Below are 18,853 nucleotides of genomic sequence, written 5' to 3'. Positions count from 1 at the left end.
TGCCATTTAATACACAGGAATAAATAATGTGTTTAGTTATAATAATAATATGGTTCAATAAACTTGAGAACTGATCATCGCCCAGTAAAATTTGAATATCTGTGAAAGTGTCTGGGGTATTTAAAAATTCACCCCATCTATTACATATTGATGTCCAAAGGACAGTAACATAGTTGCATGTAACGAATAAATGTGTTAGAGTTTCATCGCTATTATGACAAAAAGAACAAAGGCTAGAGGTGACGAGAGGAGGTCTCATACGGTGAAGCATAGTATTCGTAAATAAAACATTATGATTTAGTTTCCACTGGAATTCTTGGAGTTTTGTTTCAATGGTAACTCTGAATGGTAACTTGAAAATAATTTCCCACTTAATTTTATTTAATTGAAACAACTGCTGAAAATAAGTTTTTCATTTTGGTGGAATAAAATAAAGAGATGAAAGAGCATTCCGTATTACTTTACATGTTACCATATTCAATGGACAAAATATGTTGTTAATGTACAAACCAATAGGCAATTCTGGTCTAACAAAAAAGGGAGTACAGCCTCTCCATTCTGGTGGTATAGCGGAAATTATGCCGTGCCAAAGGAGATATTGTCTAGGAGTAAACCCAATTTCATGTAGTTGTGTCCAATTTTTTATTTTTCCATTTGAAATATAAAGGTCCGAGATATAGACAATGCCCTTTAAAATGAAATCTAGATAACACACACTCTTGTTATCAATGAGAATGTTGGCGTTATTCCAAATTATATTGTTAGCAACTGTTTGAACTGGTTGCTGGCAATGTAATTTCCACCAACTGCACAATAGACTGTGATAGAAAGGGGGTAGAGTAACAGGTAATAGCTCACTTTTATAATTAGATCGAAAAATTAAGGAACCACCAAGGGGAAGCAGATAGTGTGATAAAAAAAGTTTCCAGGGATGATTAATTTTTGGATTTAGAAAGCGCTGAACCCATTTAACTCTGAAAGCGTGATAAAGAGCAAAAATGTCCAGCATATTTAGACCTCCCCGGCCAACATCCCCAATCAAAGTGTTACGTGCAATTCTGTCTGGGCCTTTCCAAATAAATTTATGAAGTTTATTATTTATTTTTTTAATATCCGCCATTTTGACAATTATAAGATTAAATATATAGAGAAATTTTGGAATAACCAGTGATTTAATAATTTGAATTTTACCAATAAGACTCAGACTACGCGAGGACCAAAGATACAAACATTTATTAAGAGAGTCAATTGGAGCTTCCATATTTAGTAGATAGGCACTCTCGTACCTGTAAGAAAAGTATATACCAACAATTTTGATTGGAGTTGATGGCCAGAGAACCCCAAATGGTTTATCCGTACGAGACCTCCAGCACCCAAGCCACATTGCCTCTGTTTTGTCATAATTTACGTGTAACCCTGAATATGTCTGAAACTTGTTAAGAAGGGAGAACAAATTAATGCAAGAAAGTTTGTCCGAGAGAAAGCAGGTTAGATCGTCAGCAAATGCAGAATACTTAACCCCCTTGCCCTGAATATGAATTCCACGAATAGAGTCATCACATCGCAGTGAATTCAAAACTAATTCAAGTGACAAAATAAAGAGGGCGGGCGAAACCGGGTCACCCTGTCTAACTCCCCTTCTTATATCAAAATAACCAAAGCTTAGACCTCGGTTCATCACACAGCTGGAGGGGTTATTGTAAAATAATTTAATCCAGTTAATAAGGGAAGGGCCAAAATTATAACTGTTAAGGGAGTGGAAAATAAAATCCCATTCCAAGCTATCAAAAGCCTTTTGAAAATCAATGGCTAAAAGTATTTCTGGTTGATTAGTATCTTTGGTGTAATGCATAATTGATTCAATAAGGCGTACACAGTCCCCAATTGATCTACCCTTAATAAAGGCTGACTGAGTTTCATTAACAATTTTAGGAAGAAGTCTTCGTGCAATGCATTTTGATGCAATTTTGTAATCAGTATTAAGTAAGGTTATTGGTCTCCAGTTTTTGATAAATCTTTTATCTTTCCCCTTTTTTTCGATGAGTGTGATAACCCCCTGTTGTTGACTGTTGCTAAGTTTACCGTGTATATATGCAGTATTTAGGGAATTTACGACAATTTCTCCAATTAGAGGCCAAAATGTGCGGTAAAATTCTGGACTTAATCCATCATTACCTGGGGCTTTATTGCTTGGTAAACACTTTAACGCTTCAAACGCCTCGTTCATTGTGATAGGGCCTTCACACGAATCTCTTTCTTTAGAATTTAATTTGGGATGGGTTGTAAATATATTGTCCATATTTAATTGATTTATCCGCCTACTGCGGTATAAATTAAAATAAAAATGTTTAATTTCTGCTTGAACATCATTTGCATTATGTAGAGATCTGTTGTTACTGTCAATCAGCATAGAAATTTGTGGGTTTTTTGCATTATGGCGCTCAAGACCCAAGAAAAATTTTGTATTTTTTTCACTCTGTTCGTACCAGCTTGTACGGGAACGGATTATTGCTCCGTTTGTAATGTACGCATATTTCCCCTGTAATTGTTTTTGTGCGTTTTCGAGCTCATTTTGAATATTGATAGTTGGACGGGTTGACATCAATTTATCCAATTCCGATAGTTTATTTTCCAAATCACGTATTTTATCTTTCCTGGCAACCGCTTTTGATTTGCTATACATCATTGTACATTTTTTGATTTTGTATTTAAGAAATTCCCACAAGAGTATACTGTTATTTTGTCCGAACTCGTCAACCCACGTTAAAAATTTATCCTGAATTAGATTAATAAATTTTGTATCTTCTAAAAGGCTATTATTGAATTTCCAATATGATGTTCCAAGTCTACAACGGTTATCACCAATGGTTAAAGTTATAGCAGAATGGTCCGAAAGCACACAGGGAACAATGTCTGTGGCACTCACTGCTAATTGAATCGAGCTACTAACTAAAAAATAATCTAAACGGCTCTGTATAAGCCTAGGTCTTAGGCGCCGCCAAGTAAAACGCTTAGTGCTGGGATTACGCAGCCGCCAGATGTCGATCAAATCAAGTTCGGAGCATATATCCTCAAATTTTGAAAGTGACTTACGCCAAAGTGTCGGGTTACCTCCCATTCTATCTTGAAGAATATCTGGGGTAAAATTATGGTCCCCTCCCCAAAGAAATTCACTGTCTGGTTGAATAGTAATAGAATTAAGTAACGAAATAATGGATTCCAAAAAGAGAACATGATCGGTTTCATTGTTAGGTGCATATGAATTAATAAGAGTGTAGGGCTTACCCATAATATCCACTGCGAATAATGACTCTTCCCATGGAATCTGTTGTGACTGAATGTATTGTATAATCCTGTAGATTACGAAAGATGATGGCCGTGCCTCTACTTAATGAATTTACGTGAGAACATATGAAATGACCAGATAATTGATCTGTCCAAACCTGCTCGTCTTTCTCGACTGTGTGCGTTTACTGAAGAAAAATGATCTGAGATTTGTTATTTTTTAGCCAGTCAAAGACAGACTTTCTTTTCTTTTGGTTCCCTAAACCCCTAACATTTAAAGAAATTATATTAAATTGACTCAACATTACAGGAATTACAGTAAATTGTGTCTACATAAATGCATCTAGTATCAATCGGGTGAGTTACAGGTAATGGTTTTAGTCTCCAAAATACAAGAAAAACAACGACAAAAAAACAGCAGCCATCTACAACGATGTCCACAAAAAACACACAAGTGCCCCAAAACACACAAGGGCAAAAAAACAAAGAGGCAAAAAGCCATGACATTGTATACCAAAAAAGGGCAAAATGCCAGGAAAAAATAAAAAGCTCGAGAGATGCTCGGCATGGCAAGCTCTCTGTTCTAAATTGATTGTTATGTATAGCTATTAAGAGGTAAGTATAGGTCTTTTAGTAGAAAAAAAAATAGTTTGGTATTCAAGAGAATAAAAGTGACAAATCTAATAGATACAATCAATTTTTGGAATTATACGCTCTGATACACTGTTGACCATATTTGAATTCTAGAATGTGTATTTTTAAATGCATTATACCAGTATTAACAATAAAAAAAAAATTCGACTAGCGTTACCTTCCACCGACTCAAGAAAAAAGAAGCAAAAGTGATAACAACTATTTTATATAATTTGAGCCACATGTAGATGACCATAAAGACAAAGCTTGGTAGACATGTATCACATTATTTGAAAACAGTGCAGGAGGTCCCACATATACAATTGACTCATTTTGGTTATTTTAATTATTTCCACTTAAAATGGAGGTTGAAACTTTTGGCAGTGTAGTATATTCATTCTAAATACCAAAACAAATAAGTTTGAACTTATATAAGGACTCCCTTGTAGCACGACGACATAAAATGCAGTAATGGGTCTGATAAATGATATATTGTTACATTACACAATAATCTACATTACTATATATTACTAAGACTATTATGTAACTGACCATCGATAAATACTTAGTTTACCATTTGTGAAACGTACTTTTTTACCATTCTTATAAGCAGAGTTCATAACATCCTTCAAAGCACGTTTGGCATCCAAATCTGATTTACAGAGATCTACAGTTACAAATATTCCTGTATCACCTAAACAGGAACGTTTCTTAGCAAGGATATCGCTACGCTGAAGCCGTACGGGAAATTTAACCAATATATGTCGTGGTACACTTTTTTCCTTCCTATTGTCACGTATTGGAACGCGATGGGCGTTGTCAATTAATACATTAGACATTCCAAATTTCTCTGTTAAATCGTTAGTTATAATAGTTGCACAGTCTTCTTTTTCGTTTTCTGCGATTCCACCAAATCTAAGATTATATTCCCGTGTATACCGCTCCAAATTGATAGATGCCGTCTCCGTAATTACTAATCGCTCAGTGGTTGACGCCAAAGCTGACTGTAAACTAGATACCTGTGACTGAAGACTTTGGACAGCACTTTTTACGTTGTCCACGTCCTGGCTTGTGAACTGTAATGAATTCTCAAAATCTGTACACCTGTTTTCAACAACGGCCACTCGTTCTGAAATTTTCTTTTGTTCCTTTAAAATAGATGACGTGGTGACAGTAATACCAGAAACTTCTTTGGCACAGATCTAGAAGCAGTACCTACACACGAATTGGTGACGTCATAAAATACATGACCTTCAATCGGGGTCGTTTCCTCGGTATATACGAATTGGTATATACAAATTACAATAAAGATACTTAAGACATTACACATAAGGTAAAACAAATCACGTGACAATATAATGATAATAACGGTAATAAATCCTAGCTTAACAGTTGAACAGAACGCTCATATAGTCAGTCGGGTGACGCCGAGGGTCACGAACTGTGTTGCAAAATGGCCGTGTGGTTGAAACTGGGTCATGGCGTGATGGGTGAGGAAGACATCATTAAACACTCAAAATCACAATAAAACGGGAAAGTGGTTGCATATTACGGCGTAGCCAACATGGGAAATAAAAAAACGCCCAATACAAACGACATGGGTTCGAATCACACTAGATACACACTCACCAGAACCGAAGCAATCAGAAACCAGCAATTGTTTTGGCTTTTCCGTTCAACTCATCGGAATACTGGAGTAGTTAGAAAAACGTCGTGGCGTGGTACACAAGCGTGCAGTCAAAATAAAACAAAATTAGCTTGAAAAGACAGTGGGTTCGAGTCCCGCTCAGAGCTACCGTAAAAACGTAAATCAAATAAACTGAAATCTATCAAACCTTAAACAAAGAACGTCGCAAAAAAATAATAAACCTCACAGAACTCCACCATACAAAACTGAATGAATAAATAATAAAATAACTTACGTCTTAAACTGGACGACGCGCAATTTGTTCAACAGTTTCCATCTTGTGACAAGAGAGAAACAAGACCCAAGTCAAGGTAAGTTTTGTTAAAGTGTCGATGGCGTTCCCTATATTACGAAAACAATTCAGGCAACAGACGAATATCTTCTGTGGTGTTGTTGAATTTATACTGTGTCTGCGGAATTGTTGATTGAGGGTTCGAAGCCAGCAGTTAACATTTTGTTAGAAAGTTTCACAATTATATCAAATATCCAATGATACCAGTATATTTATTTCATTATTTTAACAACTTGCAATGGTGGAAGTTGGTCAAACACGAGTTCTTACACCTAAATAAGTATCAAATATTTGTCGACACATTTATTCTCTCAACCTTGTAGAGGTGGAAATTAATTAAACAACAGGTATTTACTCACAAATATAATGGTCAATATTTGTCCATACATTCATTCTGTCAATTTAAGAACTTGTAATTGTTGGAATTAATCAAATGAGAGTTGTCTACACCAAAATAAGTTTCAAATACTTGTCCATACATTTATTCTCTTAATTTAACAACTTGTAATGGTGTAAAATTATTAAATGATAGTTGTCTACACCAAAATAAGTCTAAAATATTTGTCCACACATTTATTCTCTCAATTTAACAATTTGTAATTTGTGGAAGTAAATTAAATGCGACTTTTCTACACCAAAATAAGTCTAAAATATTTGTCCACACATTTAGTCTCTCAATTTAACAACTTGTAATTGTGGGAATTAATCAAACGCGAGTTGTTTACACCAAAATAAGTCTCAAATATTAGTCCATACATTTATTCTCTCAATTTAACAACTTGTAATGGTGTAAAATAATTAAACGAGAGCTATCTACACCAAAATAAGTCTAAAATATTTGTAAGCACATTTATTCTCTCAATTTAACAACTTGTAATGGTGTAAAACAATTAAACGAGAGCTGTCTACACCAAAATAAGTCTAAAATATTTGTCCGCACATTTATTCTCTCAATTCAACAACTTGTAATGGTGTAAAATAATTAAACGAGAGCTGTCTACACCAAAATAAGTCTAAAATATTTGTCCGCACATTTATTCTCTCAATTTAACAACTTGTAATTGTGGGAATTAATCAAACGAGAGCTGTATACACCAAAATAAGTCTAAAATATTTGTCCGCACACTTATTCTCTCAATTTAACAACTTGTAATGGTGTAAAATAATTAAACGAGAGTTGTCTACACCAAAATTAATCTCAAATATTTGTCCACACATTTATTGTCACAATTTAACCACTTGTTAATAGTGGAAATTACTTAAACGCGACTTGTTTAATCAGTTGACATCAATGCAACTTACCCGCAGACAGTGCACAACAGAGTATCATTATTGAGCAATTATAAACAGGAACGTGTCTTGGCATTAGGGTTAGGGTCGGGTCAGGTATGGGCAACGGAATTATTAACAGGAACGTAAAAACACAAAATTGGCAATTTTTTGGACAATTGTAACTCAATAATAGAAATATGTTGTATTTCTATATATATACACACTATATAGTCTTATCAAATGCAATCATATCCAGTCAACCCATTGTGGTCTTGTGGGTCAGTTCTCTACAGAGTGATCAGGAGGACCTGGGTTCAATTCCCCTGCCTGCCCATTTTTTTCTCGCAAACATCATTTGGCAATAAAGCTAAATATGACAACACATTATTCAATTTTCATGACTATCTACATAGCTCAGTTGATTTGTACTATGTCAGCAATGTGAGCGATTGCTGGTTCGAATCCAGTATGTTTAGTTAGATTTTTGAATGCTAGTGAAGACAGTGCTCCTATGAATAGGACTTAAATCCTAACTCCTGTGTGAAGAAACTCGTGGTACAGTGGACAAGACAGTGCGCTGGGTACTCAAAGATCGCAAGTTCGAATCACGGATTGGACACTTCTACGAAAGACGTTAAATTCTATAACAGCGGATTCAAAAACTCAAGTCAGGAAAACAGAACACAAGAATACTACCCCACATGGAAGCCAGTCAAAGTCATTGAAGAACGAACACAGTTGACAGCACGTGCAACAACAGACACGAGGAGCATGGCTGCTCTCCAAATGGATCCCTTCTTTTGTATTGACCCCCTAAGGATTGCTAATCCCCCTTTCTAACTCTTCCCCCCCAAATAATATATCGCCCCTTTTAAAATGTATTGACCCACAAATTAATGAATATTCATGAGCACAGAAACTGCTACGTCATGAATAAATTAGAATAATTTAAAAAAAAAATTGCATAAAGTGTAGGTACTCCTTCTGGAGCTCTGCCGATTTGCCCTTCTTTTTATCACGACGCGGACGATCCCCCATTTCTGCGTACTGTTAGGTAAAGCACTAAGTTACAAGCTATAAAGTTAGTTCATTGAAAATATTGTAGAACAGAGAGTTCGCATCGACGAGCTAACGTGGCACACCTGTTGCGAGCATGCGCGCCACCAATTTTAAGTCGCCTATGATGTACAGTTACAGAATAACAAAATAATGTTAAAAAATAACATTAAAACAGTGGGATGGTACATATGTGCATATTCAGGTTTTTAAATGACGTAATTGTCTTAATCATATGATATTCAGGTATACAGTTTGCAGGCTACTCCGAAACATTGTGAGATATATCAAATGAAATGTATAGTATTTTAATTGTAAATTTTAATTTTGAAATCGTCGATTACCTTATGTATATTTTCATATTGGTTATAAAAACGTAATTTGCTTAATATTTTATAAATTAATTGTATGTAAAATGGTAGCTATTGATAATCAGAATAAATACAAAATTAAAAACGCCAGTTTGTCTTTTATATTATAGTTAGTGCAAAACCACCTCCAGTATAATATAATGGTATCAAAAGTAAGAATGATTAAAAATTATCAGTCAAAAGACAGTTGGGATGTGTTCTGACTAATATGGTTCTAATTACACTAAACATCAGTTATCACTGCCCACACTATTCCATAAATAAACTAATGTAAAATTGCAACTCACCATTTAACACTTCTATAATGTCTTCGTTTTTGAACAGTTGTATTATGTCTATATCCACAATCGTCTGTGATTGAACACTCCATATTCTGAGTAAATATGATGCCTTCCAGGAACTCAAACATGACTTATATGTTGGTTGAGTCAAAAGAAGGAAAAAAACCTATATCGTACCTTGAGCTAGACAAATAAACACAGTATAATATCTACATCATATCTCCCAGTACTCTATCAAGCCATGGGATATTCTAAGTGCCGACAAAAATGGAAGGTGAAAAAGGATTTTGTCGTAGAAGGAAGGTTGTATACTAATTGAAAATACAACCAATAAAAAAAATTGAATATGAAGAGCAAAAAACACAGATAAATATATGAAGATGTTGGTAATTTTGTCATTCCAGTATTGTATGGCAAATGCGATTCATTGGCATATAGTGTAGACTTGGTAATATTCTATTTTGTCAATGGTGAAACGCATACTGTTTTTGTGCCCACTGAATTTGGAATGTTTTTAAAATTCAGGTCGTGTTATATTGTGAGAAATGCCACGAGGGGCCCTAGACTACCATCAGATCAACGGCTCGGAACAAATGAACATTTGTACATTATCTGATATCCTAGGGTCACGAATTTGATATTCAATTATTCAATGTACCCATCTGGCAGATTCTAAAAGCTAAAAACTGACGGCGTGATTGTATTTGTGAATGCGTATTCAAGACATCGTGGAGCATTCTGGCTCATTTGCATAAAGGATCGTTTTTCGTGAACAAAGGTTACTGCTAGTTTGCCAACACCCTATTTAAATAATTACTAATTTTTGAGTCCATTCAGTTTAGAGGAATTTGAAATGACATCGCAGCTTTATGTCCCATGTACTTTTTAGTTGACATCTGGAACTATTCGAATTAATGTAATTAGTGACAATTCAAGAAATCTTGTGTGAATTCATAAACATCTGACGTGATACTCAACCATGATGTCAAAAGTTCAATCTGAAACAAATCAGATAGTTGGGATTGTTATAATATAGTAAGGAGATATAGGAAATCATTACACTGCTTTATTACACTAAATTGCCATGATATATGTTAAGAGAATAGTGTTTTTAAACAATATATAACAGATTTTACAGAATCACAAATTCCTTTGCTTCACGTGCAGGTGGATTCCATTTGACGATCTGATGACCAGGGTATGTACTCTCTGTGGAGGGTTATCTGGTACAGGTGAAAGGTCAAATCTACGTAGCGTCCTTGCAATCACAACTTTCATCTCATTCATTGCAAAATTTTGTCCAATACAATTTCTAACAAGAAAATATAAACAAATTCAAAGTGATTAGCTGATTATTGTGACAGTATGAATGGAAAATAATCATTGCATACTTTAAAAAAATAAAACTTCAACAAATTATATTGAGACATATTCATTAATTATATTTCTGCAATCTAAATAATGTAATTCAACTATTGAATCTCACCTTGGGCCAGCAGAAAATGGTACATACGCATATGGAGATCGATCTTTTAAATTTTCCGGCAAAAATCTGGTTGGATCATATTCCATAGGATTATCCCACACAAATGAATTATGGTGCAATGTACTAAAAGATATTATCACTTTATAACCTGCCAATGAAAAGAGAGCATGTAAATATATATGTAGATGTTTTTTGAATTTTGACTTTCCTACACTGTGATATGTTGTTGGCAATCTGTCCATCAATGAATACATTGTTGGGATAGCTAACTGAATGGCTCAGTACATATAAGAATGCAGTGGAAGTTTTCATGAAGCAAAATTCATAGAATTATTTAAAACCAAATCTAAATGTGTATTTGTCAAAAGCCTATACTTCACATAATTAAAAATCGATGTTACATCAGATGCAATCTTCATGTGGACACGTGATTACTAAGATGTTAAATCTTTCAAATGATTAAGATTAGTACTGTAAATAAAATAAAAAAGAATACCATAATTGTTGTGATATGCTAGTTTCCATTGTTAAGTAACTAATCAATGAATAATCCGATGTCAGATATTATTGTACATTAACCGAATGTAAAACTAAACTATAATTCAAGTGCATCTGATAAGACGCAATGAACAATCAAATTTGCACTTCATATAAGCCTCTTTAAAGCTAAACATTATGCAAAAACAGAGCAGTGTTCCAAACACCCAGTTGAGTACCAAGAATTCATATTGTTTTAATTAGCTATATTTTTCATGTTTATATAAAAGAAATACTCAAATAAAAATTGCTTTCAGGCTACATTAAACGTCTGGGTGCTTTTTACATTCAGGTAGTGTAATCCTCGAGTATGTGAAATTATCAAAAATCGCCGACAAGCTATTAATATATACCAAATCTACGATCCCTGGAAATGGCGAAGGAATCAGTTAAGTTCCCACTGAGTAGTACTTATTTGATTGATAAAAAAAAATGCTAGGTTTTATTAAGATATGGTTGTCCATTTCCATGTCAATGTATTTTATCAAGAATGTGTCTTAGTTTGGAACTTTAATTATCTGGCATATATATCAATGCATCAAGACTATTTGGAGTTTGGTAATTTCCCTTTACCCGATATTGATTGTTCATAGTCAAGGCAGAATGATACTATACACATATGAACAGCCTCGTGACACCACAAACCAGGGATTGAACACACCTGCTGGGATACTTCTTCCATCAGGAAATTTCAAAGGTGATTTCAGTTCGCGGCCTATCGTAGGAACAGGGGGTTTCATTCTCAAGGTCTCCTTGATGCAAAGTGTTGTATAGCGTAATTGACCTAGATCATCCCCGTGTGTATAAAACGTAATTGTAAGCTTAGATATAAACCATAATGTACATGATATACATAGATATAACACAAGGAAACCAATTGCATAGTAGCATTCCGTTTTGTGTTGCATATACATCAACTTTATTGGCCGGTAAGATTGCGAGGATCAAGACCATTACAAAACTTGTTATTGTGGGTGATAGTAGAGAAGTCAGTCAAGACGATATTTACGTTTCTGAGGCTAGTGAACAACTAACTTTATTTCAGATACTACACACTTAAATACAATAAAAACAGATGTCAAGGTCATTACTGTAAACTTGAAAGGGTGCCGCTAATGGACACTAAAACAGTAGTTGGTCCAACCCGTAGTTGGTCCGGAAGGCAATCAAGCAATGTAAATAACCTTGCATGTTACGTAACGTGGTAACAGACATTGTGTCTGTCTATTCCCGACAGTTATAAATATTTGTCAAAAACAATGAATAATTTACATAACTAAATTTAGTGTGCACGTTATGGCTTGCAATTGAATTCATAACTATTTTTTCAGCAATTAAAATTAACAAATGAAATTAAAATCTAATTTAACGCTATTAAATTAACGCTAGTGCTACATGGATTGCGTAAATGACCGAATTGTTCATTTCAAACTAAGCTGTCCATGTAAAAAGCGATGATGGCGTGTATATTTAGGAAATAAAAGACGACGTTTTAACCACTATTATGTGATAATCCTAGTAATTTACATCTGGAAATGTATAAGCGTTATGTTTGCTCATAAGATTTTACGCATAACTGAAATACTAGCATCCACAATGCGCTAACCACACTTTCTATTTCTTTCTTCTCCATTTTCAAAAGTTCATGGCATTATAATCAAAATAAAAAAATCCAGGCTTCCCGTTATTGTATAAATACATAGCTCGACAGAGAGGTTCGCTGAAGTAATGAGCTCGACCACGTCTCACCCACTATTGAGACACAGTCGTCATCTTTTATTTCCTAATTTTTGTACGCTTAAACTTAAGACTACACTGTACTGTGATATCTTAAACGCTATTTCCCCTGATATGTACAGATTTGAATAAATCATTCCTACCACTCAATTTCATCTTTTGCCTTCTTGTTTAACAATTTGTCGATTTCTTCTTGGCATTTTCGTTGATGTTCTGGATGTTTGGCAAGATAGTACATACACCAGGACAATCCACTGGCTGTCGTATCGTGTCCTTCAAACATAAATGTATCAACTTCATCTTGGAGTTCCTGGTCAGACAAACCATTACCATCTTCGTCCTATGGATACATTGCAATTATTACCTTCAAATGGAGAATTATGTTTTTGCCGGCATACGTTTGTTTGCTAATTTTTTAATCAAGATATTAACTTAAACAGTTATGGAGGGATTCTCATGAAATACTCCGGAGAGGTTTCCCTTGACACAAGGACAGAAATTTTGGGAATGTTTTTTTTATTTACAACTCAAAACGTTATGAATAAATTATTTTTGACACATGGACCAATTGTAATTTGGTAGTTATGTTGGTGTGATTGGCATGGAGACAGAAATGTAAGCACTGACTTTATTGATAACTCAAAAAAGTATTAATAGATTCTCGTGAAACTTTCAGAAGGGGTTGGACACAGGGACTCCCCTTTTAAATTTGAGTAGAGATGTGCATTCGGTTGCTATATAAACCATCCAATTAGATTTTCGGATTGTGAGAGGACAGGAAGCAGCAATTTTGAGGGGTTACCTCGACACAGAAACTGATCGAGTAGATTTGGTAGAGATCCGGCCTTGGTTGCCAAAAAACAATTTTCAAGAATAATTTTTCATTTAAACTCAAAAAGTTACAAAAGAACTATCAATTTTGGTGGTGTTGTGAATGGAAACTGTCAAATACTACGCCATGTTCCAATCAGTGAGACAAATATATAAGGGGTATACAAAGTAAAACATGGAAAGATTGTTTTATCCCAGTTGATTACCTAAAGTATACAAGAAAGTGTTAGTAGTATTACCTTTGCACTCAAAAGAATGTCTAGAAAGTCGATGTATTTCCTTGCTGGCTTATCATCCCCACTTTGCTCCAAGGCTTGTTTTCGTTCTTGAATAACTCGTGCAGAGTAACCATGTACTGCTCTGAGGGCTTTCCTGAATTTATATCCACTAATTGACAGGTTATAGATGATGTCACTGTGGTAAGGCACAAATCTAATGCGTTCAGCTATCAGATAAGACAGAGCATAAACACCTCGAATATATGGATTTTGAGATCTGGAATAGAAAGTACAAGATCAATCTTTTACATAAACCACTGTATGAGAAATTTACGAGCGACTTTGTGTTACCTCTCCTTTTGTATAAAAATAGAGTATAAAATACATGCTATCACAACTAAATTGAGTAATTCATTTGTCATACTTAGCGGTTTGACAGAGACTTTCTTGGCTGAAAATACACTTCAGTAAGCTATCCAATGTCATAAGACTCATGTGTTCAAACATTTCTAAGGAATGTGACTCAGAGTCCACTGATGTGTATAGATGTAACCATTTGTCCTGGGAATCGGAAAATTATAAATGAATCAATGTAGGGTTTTTTCATGTACATGAACATCCACTAGAAATTGTTCAAGTTTATATTTTTCAACTGTTTTACTACAAAGAGCCTGTGGTTATTTGTGTTGTTCGCGGTGTAATCTGTGTTTACCACACTAAAACACAACAACCTTTACTAAGTACTGATCATACAAAATCAAAAATTAATTATAATTAATTTATTTGATATATTATTGTCTAAATAGCCTGTTGGGTGACAACAAAAGCAAACAACAGGGGAAGAACAAAACGCTAGGAACTGTGGTACAAAAACTCATTAATTATACATGGCAGTACCTCAGCAAATCAGAAAGCACATTGCGATTGAATGTATCATAATATTTATAACTTCCTGAAGGCTACCACTATAAAACATAAATTATTGACCACAGACATAAAATATACAACATATATTAACAAGTCATTGAAAATGACACAGTCCTCGTTAAATTTTTGAAAGTTCTCTTTGTGCTCGTCATATTAAAGCGGAGGGGTTGTCGCGAGCGTGTCCTTGAAACTTGAGTTCCAAGTGGCGTATACAACAGATTGTTTATTTACAGCAAAACACTTGTTCTGTGTAGTAGTACCGGTAATATGGCCAAAAATAAAAACAGCCGTTATTCGGCCATCTTTGATCTGATTATGAAACACACTGATATGTGTGATGTATGTGCCAAATATGAATGAAAATGGTAGATAAACTGTGGAAATATAGTAGTAAAGCCAAAAGTCAGATGGCTGTCAATCGGCCATCCCTGACCAGATTTTGAAACAAATTGTCATGGACATGCATTCTAACATGTATAAAGTACATGTATGTGCCAAATTTGAATGAAAACTGACAAAGCAGGTCCAAGATACGGCATAAAAAAACAAAAACAAGATGCCTGCCAGTCGACCATCTTTGATCCAATTGCGAAATAAATCGTCATGAACATGTATCCTAACATGTATAATATATGTACCAAGTTTGAATGACAACTGACAAAGCATGTCCAAAATACAACATTTTCAAAAAACAAGATGGCTGCCAGTCGGCCATTTTGAATCGAATCGCTAAACCACTGCATGTGCACATGTCCCACATAAGGTACTAGGCACGTGCAAAGAATGAACGAAATCGGTCCACAGGATTCTGAAATATGACGTTGGATAGACTGACGCACGGACAGACGGATACACGGACGGTCGGACGGACAGACTCAGGAACTCATGGACGGTCGGGGACATGTATCCTAACATGTATGATCTATGTACTAAATTTGAATGAAAACTGACAAAGCATGTCCAAAATACAACATTTTCAAAAAATAAGATGGCTGCCAGTCGGCCATTTTGAATCGAATCCTAAACGACTGCATGTGCATATGTCCCACATAAAGTACTAGGCAGCCATTGACGCTGCAGTTCGGCGTCTTCTACACCGATCTGACGCATATCGCGCAAGGTGTGCCTGGAGTTTGTTCGAAATTTCGAACGTTTCGAAGTCAATCGTCGATTGCCACGTATATTACGGATATATTAAATCGTTTCAGAGACCTGTTTACTAAATAATGATAAATGAAACTTAGAAAACTTGTAAGAACAAACTTGGCCCAAATTGCGCAAATTGAAATAAGTTTACGCTACTAGAGTCTGGTTCGGATGGAGTTCTACCCGTGATTTTATTGCGCTCAAGGACGTTCTATTTTCGAACTAGTTGAAACCGGAAATAACGCAACTACTTTCGAACTTCAAACACAAATTTGACTTATCGTTATTATGTGTTAGTTTCTGTTGTTTCAAAAATTGAATTATGTATGACAATAATATTTCACTCAATAAACAATATTTCACTAAAATATGTGATTAAAAGGCAACCCAAATTGTAAAAACTTGAAGCAATATCAAGTTCCGCGTATAAACACAGTCACTTGGAGGCTGAAAATCAATAAATTCTAATTTTCAAAAAAAAAATCATCCGCTATACGTATATATATATTGTTTATTTATATACGTATAGCGGATGATTTTTTTTGAAAATTAGTATTTATTGATTTTCAGCCCCCAAGTGACTGTGGTATAAACACTGTTGTGAAGAGGCGGCGGAGCGGAATTTTAGCCAAAATCGGCTAGTAAGGCGTCATATGACACAGGTTTGTGCTGGGACAGCGCTTCCGGTGACGACACAACGACTAGGCAGCTGCAAAGAATGAACGGAATCGGTCCAAGGGATTCTGAGATATGACTCTGGACGGACGCACGGACGCACAGACGCACGGACGGAGACCGAATTATAAGTCCCCGTTTTCGGACTTCGTCCGAACGGGGACTAATTAATATTACAATATACATCTGATACAGTACGATCATACAATGATTGGAGTATAAAAATATTGTTGCAACGTCGAGATATAAACGTTAAATAATTACAGATGTACATGAATGCAACATACCAACATCGTCTTCGCACATTCATTATATATTGGTACATAAGGTCTGAGAATGTCAAAATGAAATCCGGGAGTTAGAAGTCGACGATTACGAAACCATTTCTGTCCACTGCTTATGAGAAGTCCATCCCCTAACCACGGTCTTAGCATGCCGTACAAGAAGTCGTCTTTCGGTTCTTAGAGAGAAAATTCGCATAATTCAGTAACATGGCTTGATTTATACATTGGTTGTGAATGAACATCAAAACAATAATATGTAAGTGAGTGTTTCTAGGAAACGTGGAAACAATTACAAGCATGTGAAACAAAATATAACATATACCTGTTGTCGCTAGAATAGATTTGACGGTTGATGGATGGTTCACAACTATTCGTGGTACAAATGGTCCAAGCCATAATACTGACGCTGGGCTGAATTCATGGGAACGGCGGTTGGTTTCTGCTAGCCTTGTTTCATTGTTTTTAATCTTCAGTTCGTGGTACATGAAACAGATATCAGTAAATTGACTCACTTTCATACATTCGTATTTGTATTGCTTGTGTGTCGGTAAGATGTTTTTTTTTTCAAAGTAATAAAGTTAAGGTCGTGCTTGGAAGCTCAACCTAATAAATTGGAGAGAAATGTATCACACACCTTTGCCTTTGAAAAGTGTTAATCAGTTATTGATTTGTTTTTCCCAAGCACGAAATATTTCTTTGGGCGAATAATTCTCACGCAAATGCAGAAATTTATATCTATGGTACAATTTAGGAATCGATGTTAAGGTATGTTTAAATTTATACTTTGAAGCATTACTTCATAAAAAAATACTAGTATTTATCAAGACTTCCCAGTAGTTATAATTATAATATGTAACCAATAGAAATTTTTATCGTAAGAACTTTTACTGAATAAAGAAACGCCATATTGAAAAGGCGCTGATTGGTCAATAAAGTGGACACCTTTAAAAGTTATTAGCCAAACCGAGTGAGTCTCATCTTTTCGATATTCGGATTTTATTTACGTCAGAAAATTAGATTTCATGACGATTATGAGCACGACTTCAATAAAATAGATTGGTATTGTGACACTGAACCTTTGTGTTGGTTTTTGTGGTTCAAATTTAATTTCAATTTTAAAACTCATACTTGTTCTTATTCATTGCGATGCGCCTGAAGAAGAATCTTCCACTATCTAAACATAGTTATGATCGGTATCTGTGTTCACCCAACGCTATTGGTGTTGAAAAAAAAATGAACAAGTAAGTTTACGAGTCCCCCCGTGTGACGTAATTGAACACATGCCGTTTTCCATCTAGAACAACAACAACAAAACACTCATACCATACGTAGATGTCCGAATAACCAGTGACGTTCTGGGCTTGGTATCTCAGCCAGGTCTCTCTCTGCACGCCATCTTGCTTGCAGTTGTTGGTATAGTTTGTATAGAACATTGGTGAAAAATGCTATCAAAATAAATAGCCCCAGAAAACGGTGGTTGAGTAAACCATGTCCCATAGACACCAGTTCCCGTAAGACTGACCTCAGAAATATAAGCATTATGCTTCCCTGTGTTATGGTCCTGGTTATGACCAATACAGCAGGTCTATTTACAGTTCGTACCGCAGGGTCTGTGAACTATAGCAGAGTTCAAAGGTGTTATGGATATCTAAACAAATGACATCACATGTCATGGCAACATACACCGTATGTATTGCACACTGTAAGTTACCCGCCATGTGTTCTCTGTGTCCTATGATCTACACCTTTGCACTAGATACAATTAATTCAATTCCATGGCCTTTCAAATTAGCTCAGCGTGGGCGTGGGAAATTGCATAAGGTACATAGGCGTAAGGCTTCAAATCACGGCTCTACAATGCCCGCCATGGAAAACGTAATTTGCATGGTCCACCCAGTTGTTTACTTTTTACATAGCTGTTATCCTTTCAATCAGCAAAATGTTGAATGGGTTCAGGCAAAAGCATGTCAATTCATATTTGAAATTTGTCAATCATAGGATAGAATGCTGCGTAGATAAGCCAGATCCTCTACATACAATTATAACTAACATAGGAAGTGAAATTGACATCATATTTTCCCCTTTAGATAGGTATACAAATCGTCCAAATTATGTAACTGTTTTTGTACATGCGT

The 18,853-nt window shown here is 35.2% G+C and overlaps 1 protein-coding gene across 1 annotated transcript; it reads right to left on the bottom strand.

Annotated features, from left to right (window-relative positions):
• Positions 1-9,927: 9,927 nt before the first annotated feature.
• On the bottom strand, positions 9,928-18,311 carry LOC100368261 (leukotriene-B4 omega-hydroxylase 3-like). The gene is made up of 9 exons (XM_085494548.1): positions 18,042-18,311; positions 17,041-17,185; positions 16,722-16,894; positions 14,111-14,247; positions 13,708-13,963; positions 12,782-12,977; positions 11,562-11,696; positions 10,364-10,511; positions 9,928-10,189 (listed from the first exon to the last, which is right to left on the bottom strand). The coding sequence occupies exons 1-9, from the start codon at positions 18,255-18,257 to the stop codon at positions 10,018-10,020; spliced, it is 1,578 nt and encodes a 525-aa protein (XP_085350674.1). The 5' UTR covers positions 18,258-18,311; the 3' UTR covers positions 9,928-10,017.
• Positions 18,312-18,853: the final 542 nt, after the last annotated feature.

This window comes from Saccoglossus kowalevskii, chromosome 1 (assembly GCF_978046115.1).
Source record: "Saccoglossus kowalevskii chromosome 1, keSacKowa6.1, whole genome shotgun sequence".
Lineage (NCBI taxonomy): Eukaryota > Metazoa > Hemichordata > Enteropneusta > Harrimaniidae > Saccoglossus > Saccoglossus kowalevskii.
The sequence above is the reverse complement of the archived record's forward strand: the minus strand, read 5'-3'. Positions and strand labels throughout refer to the sequence as shown.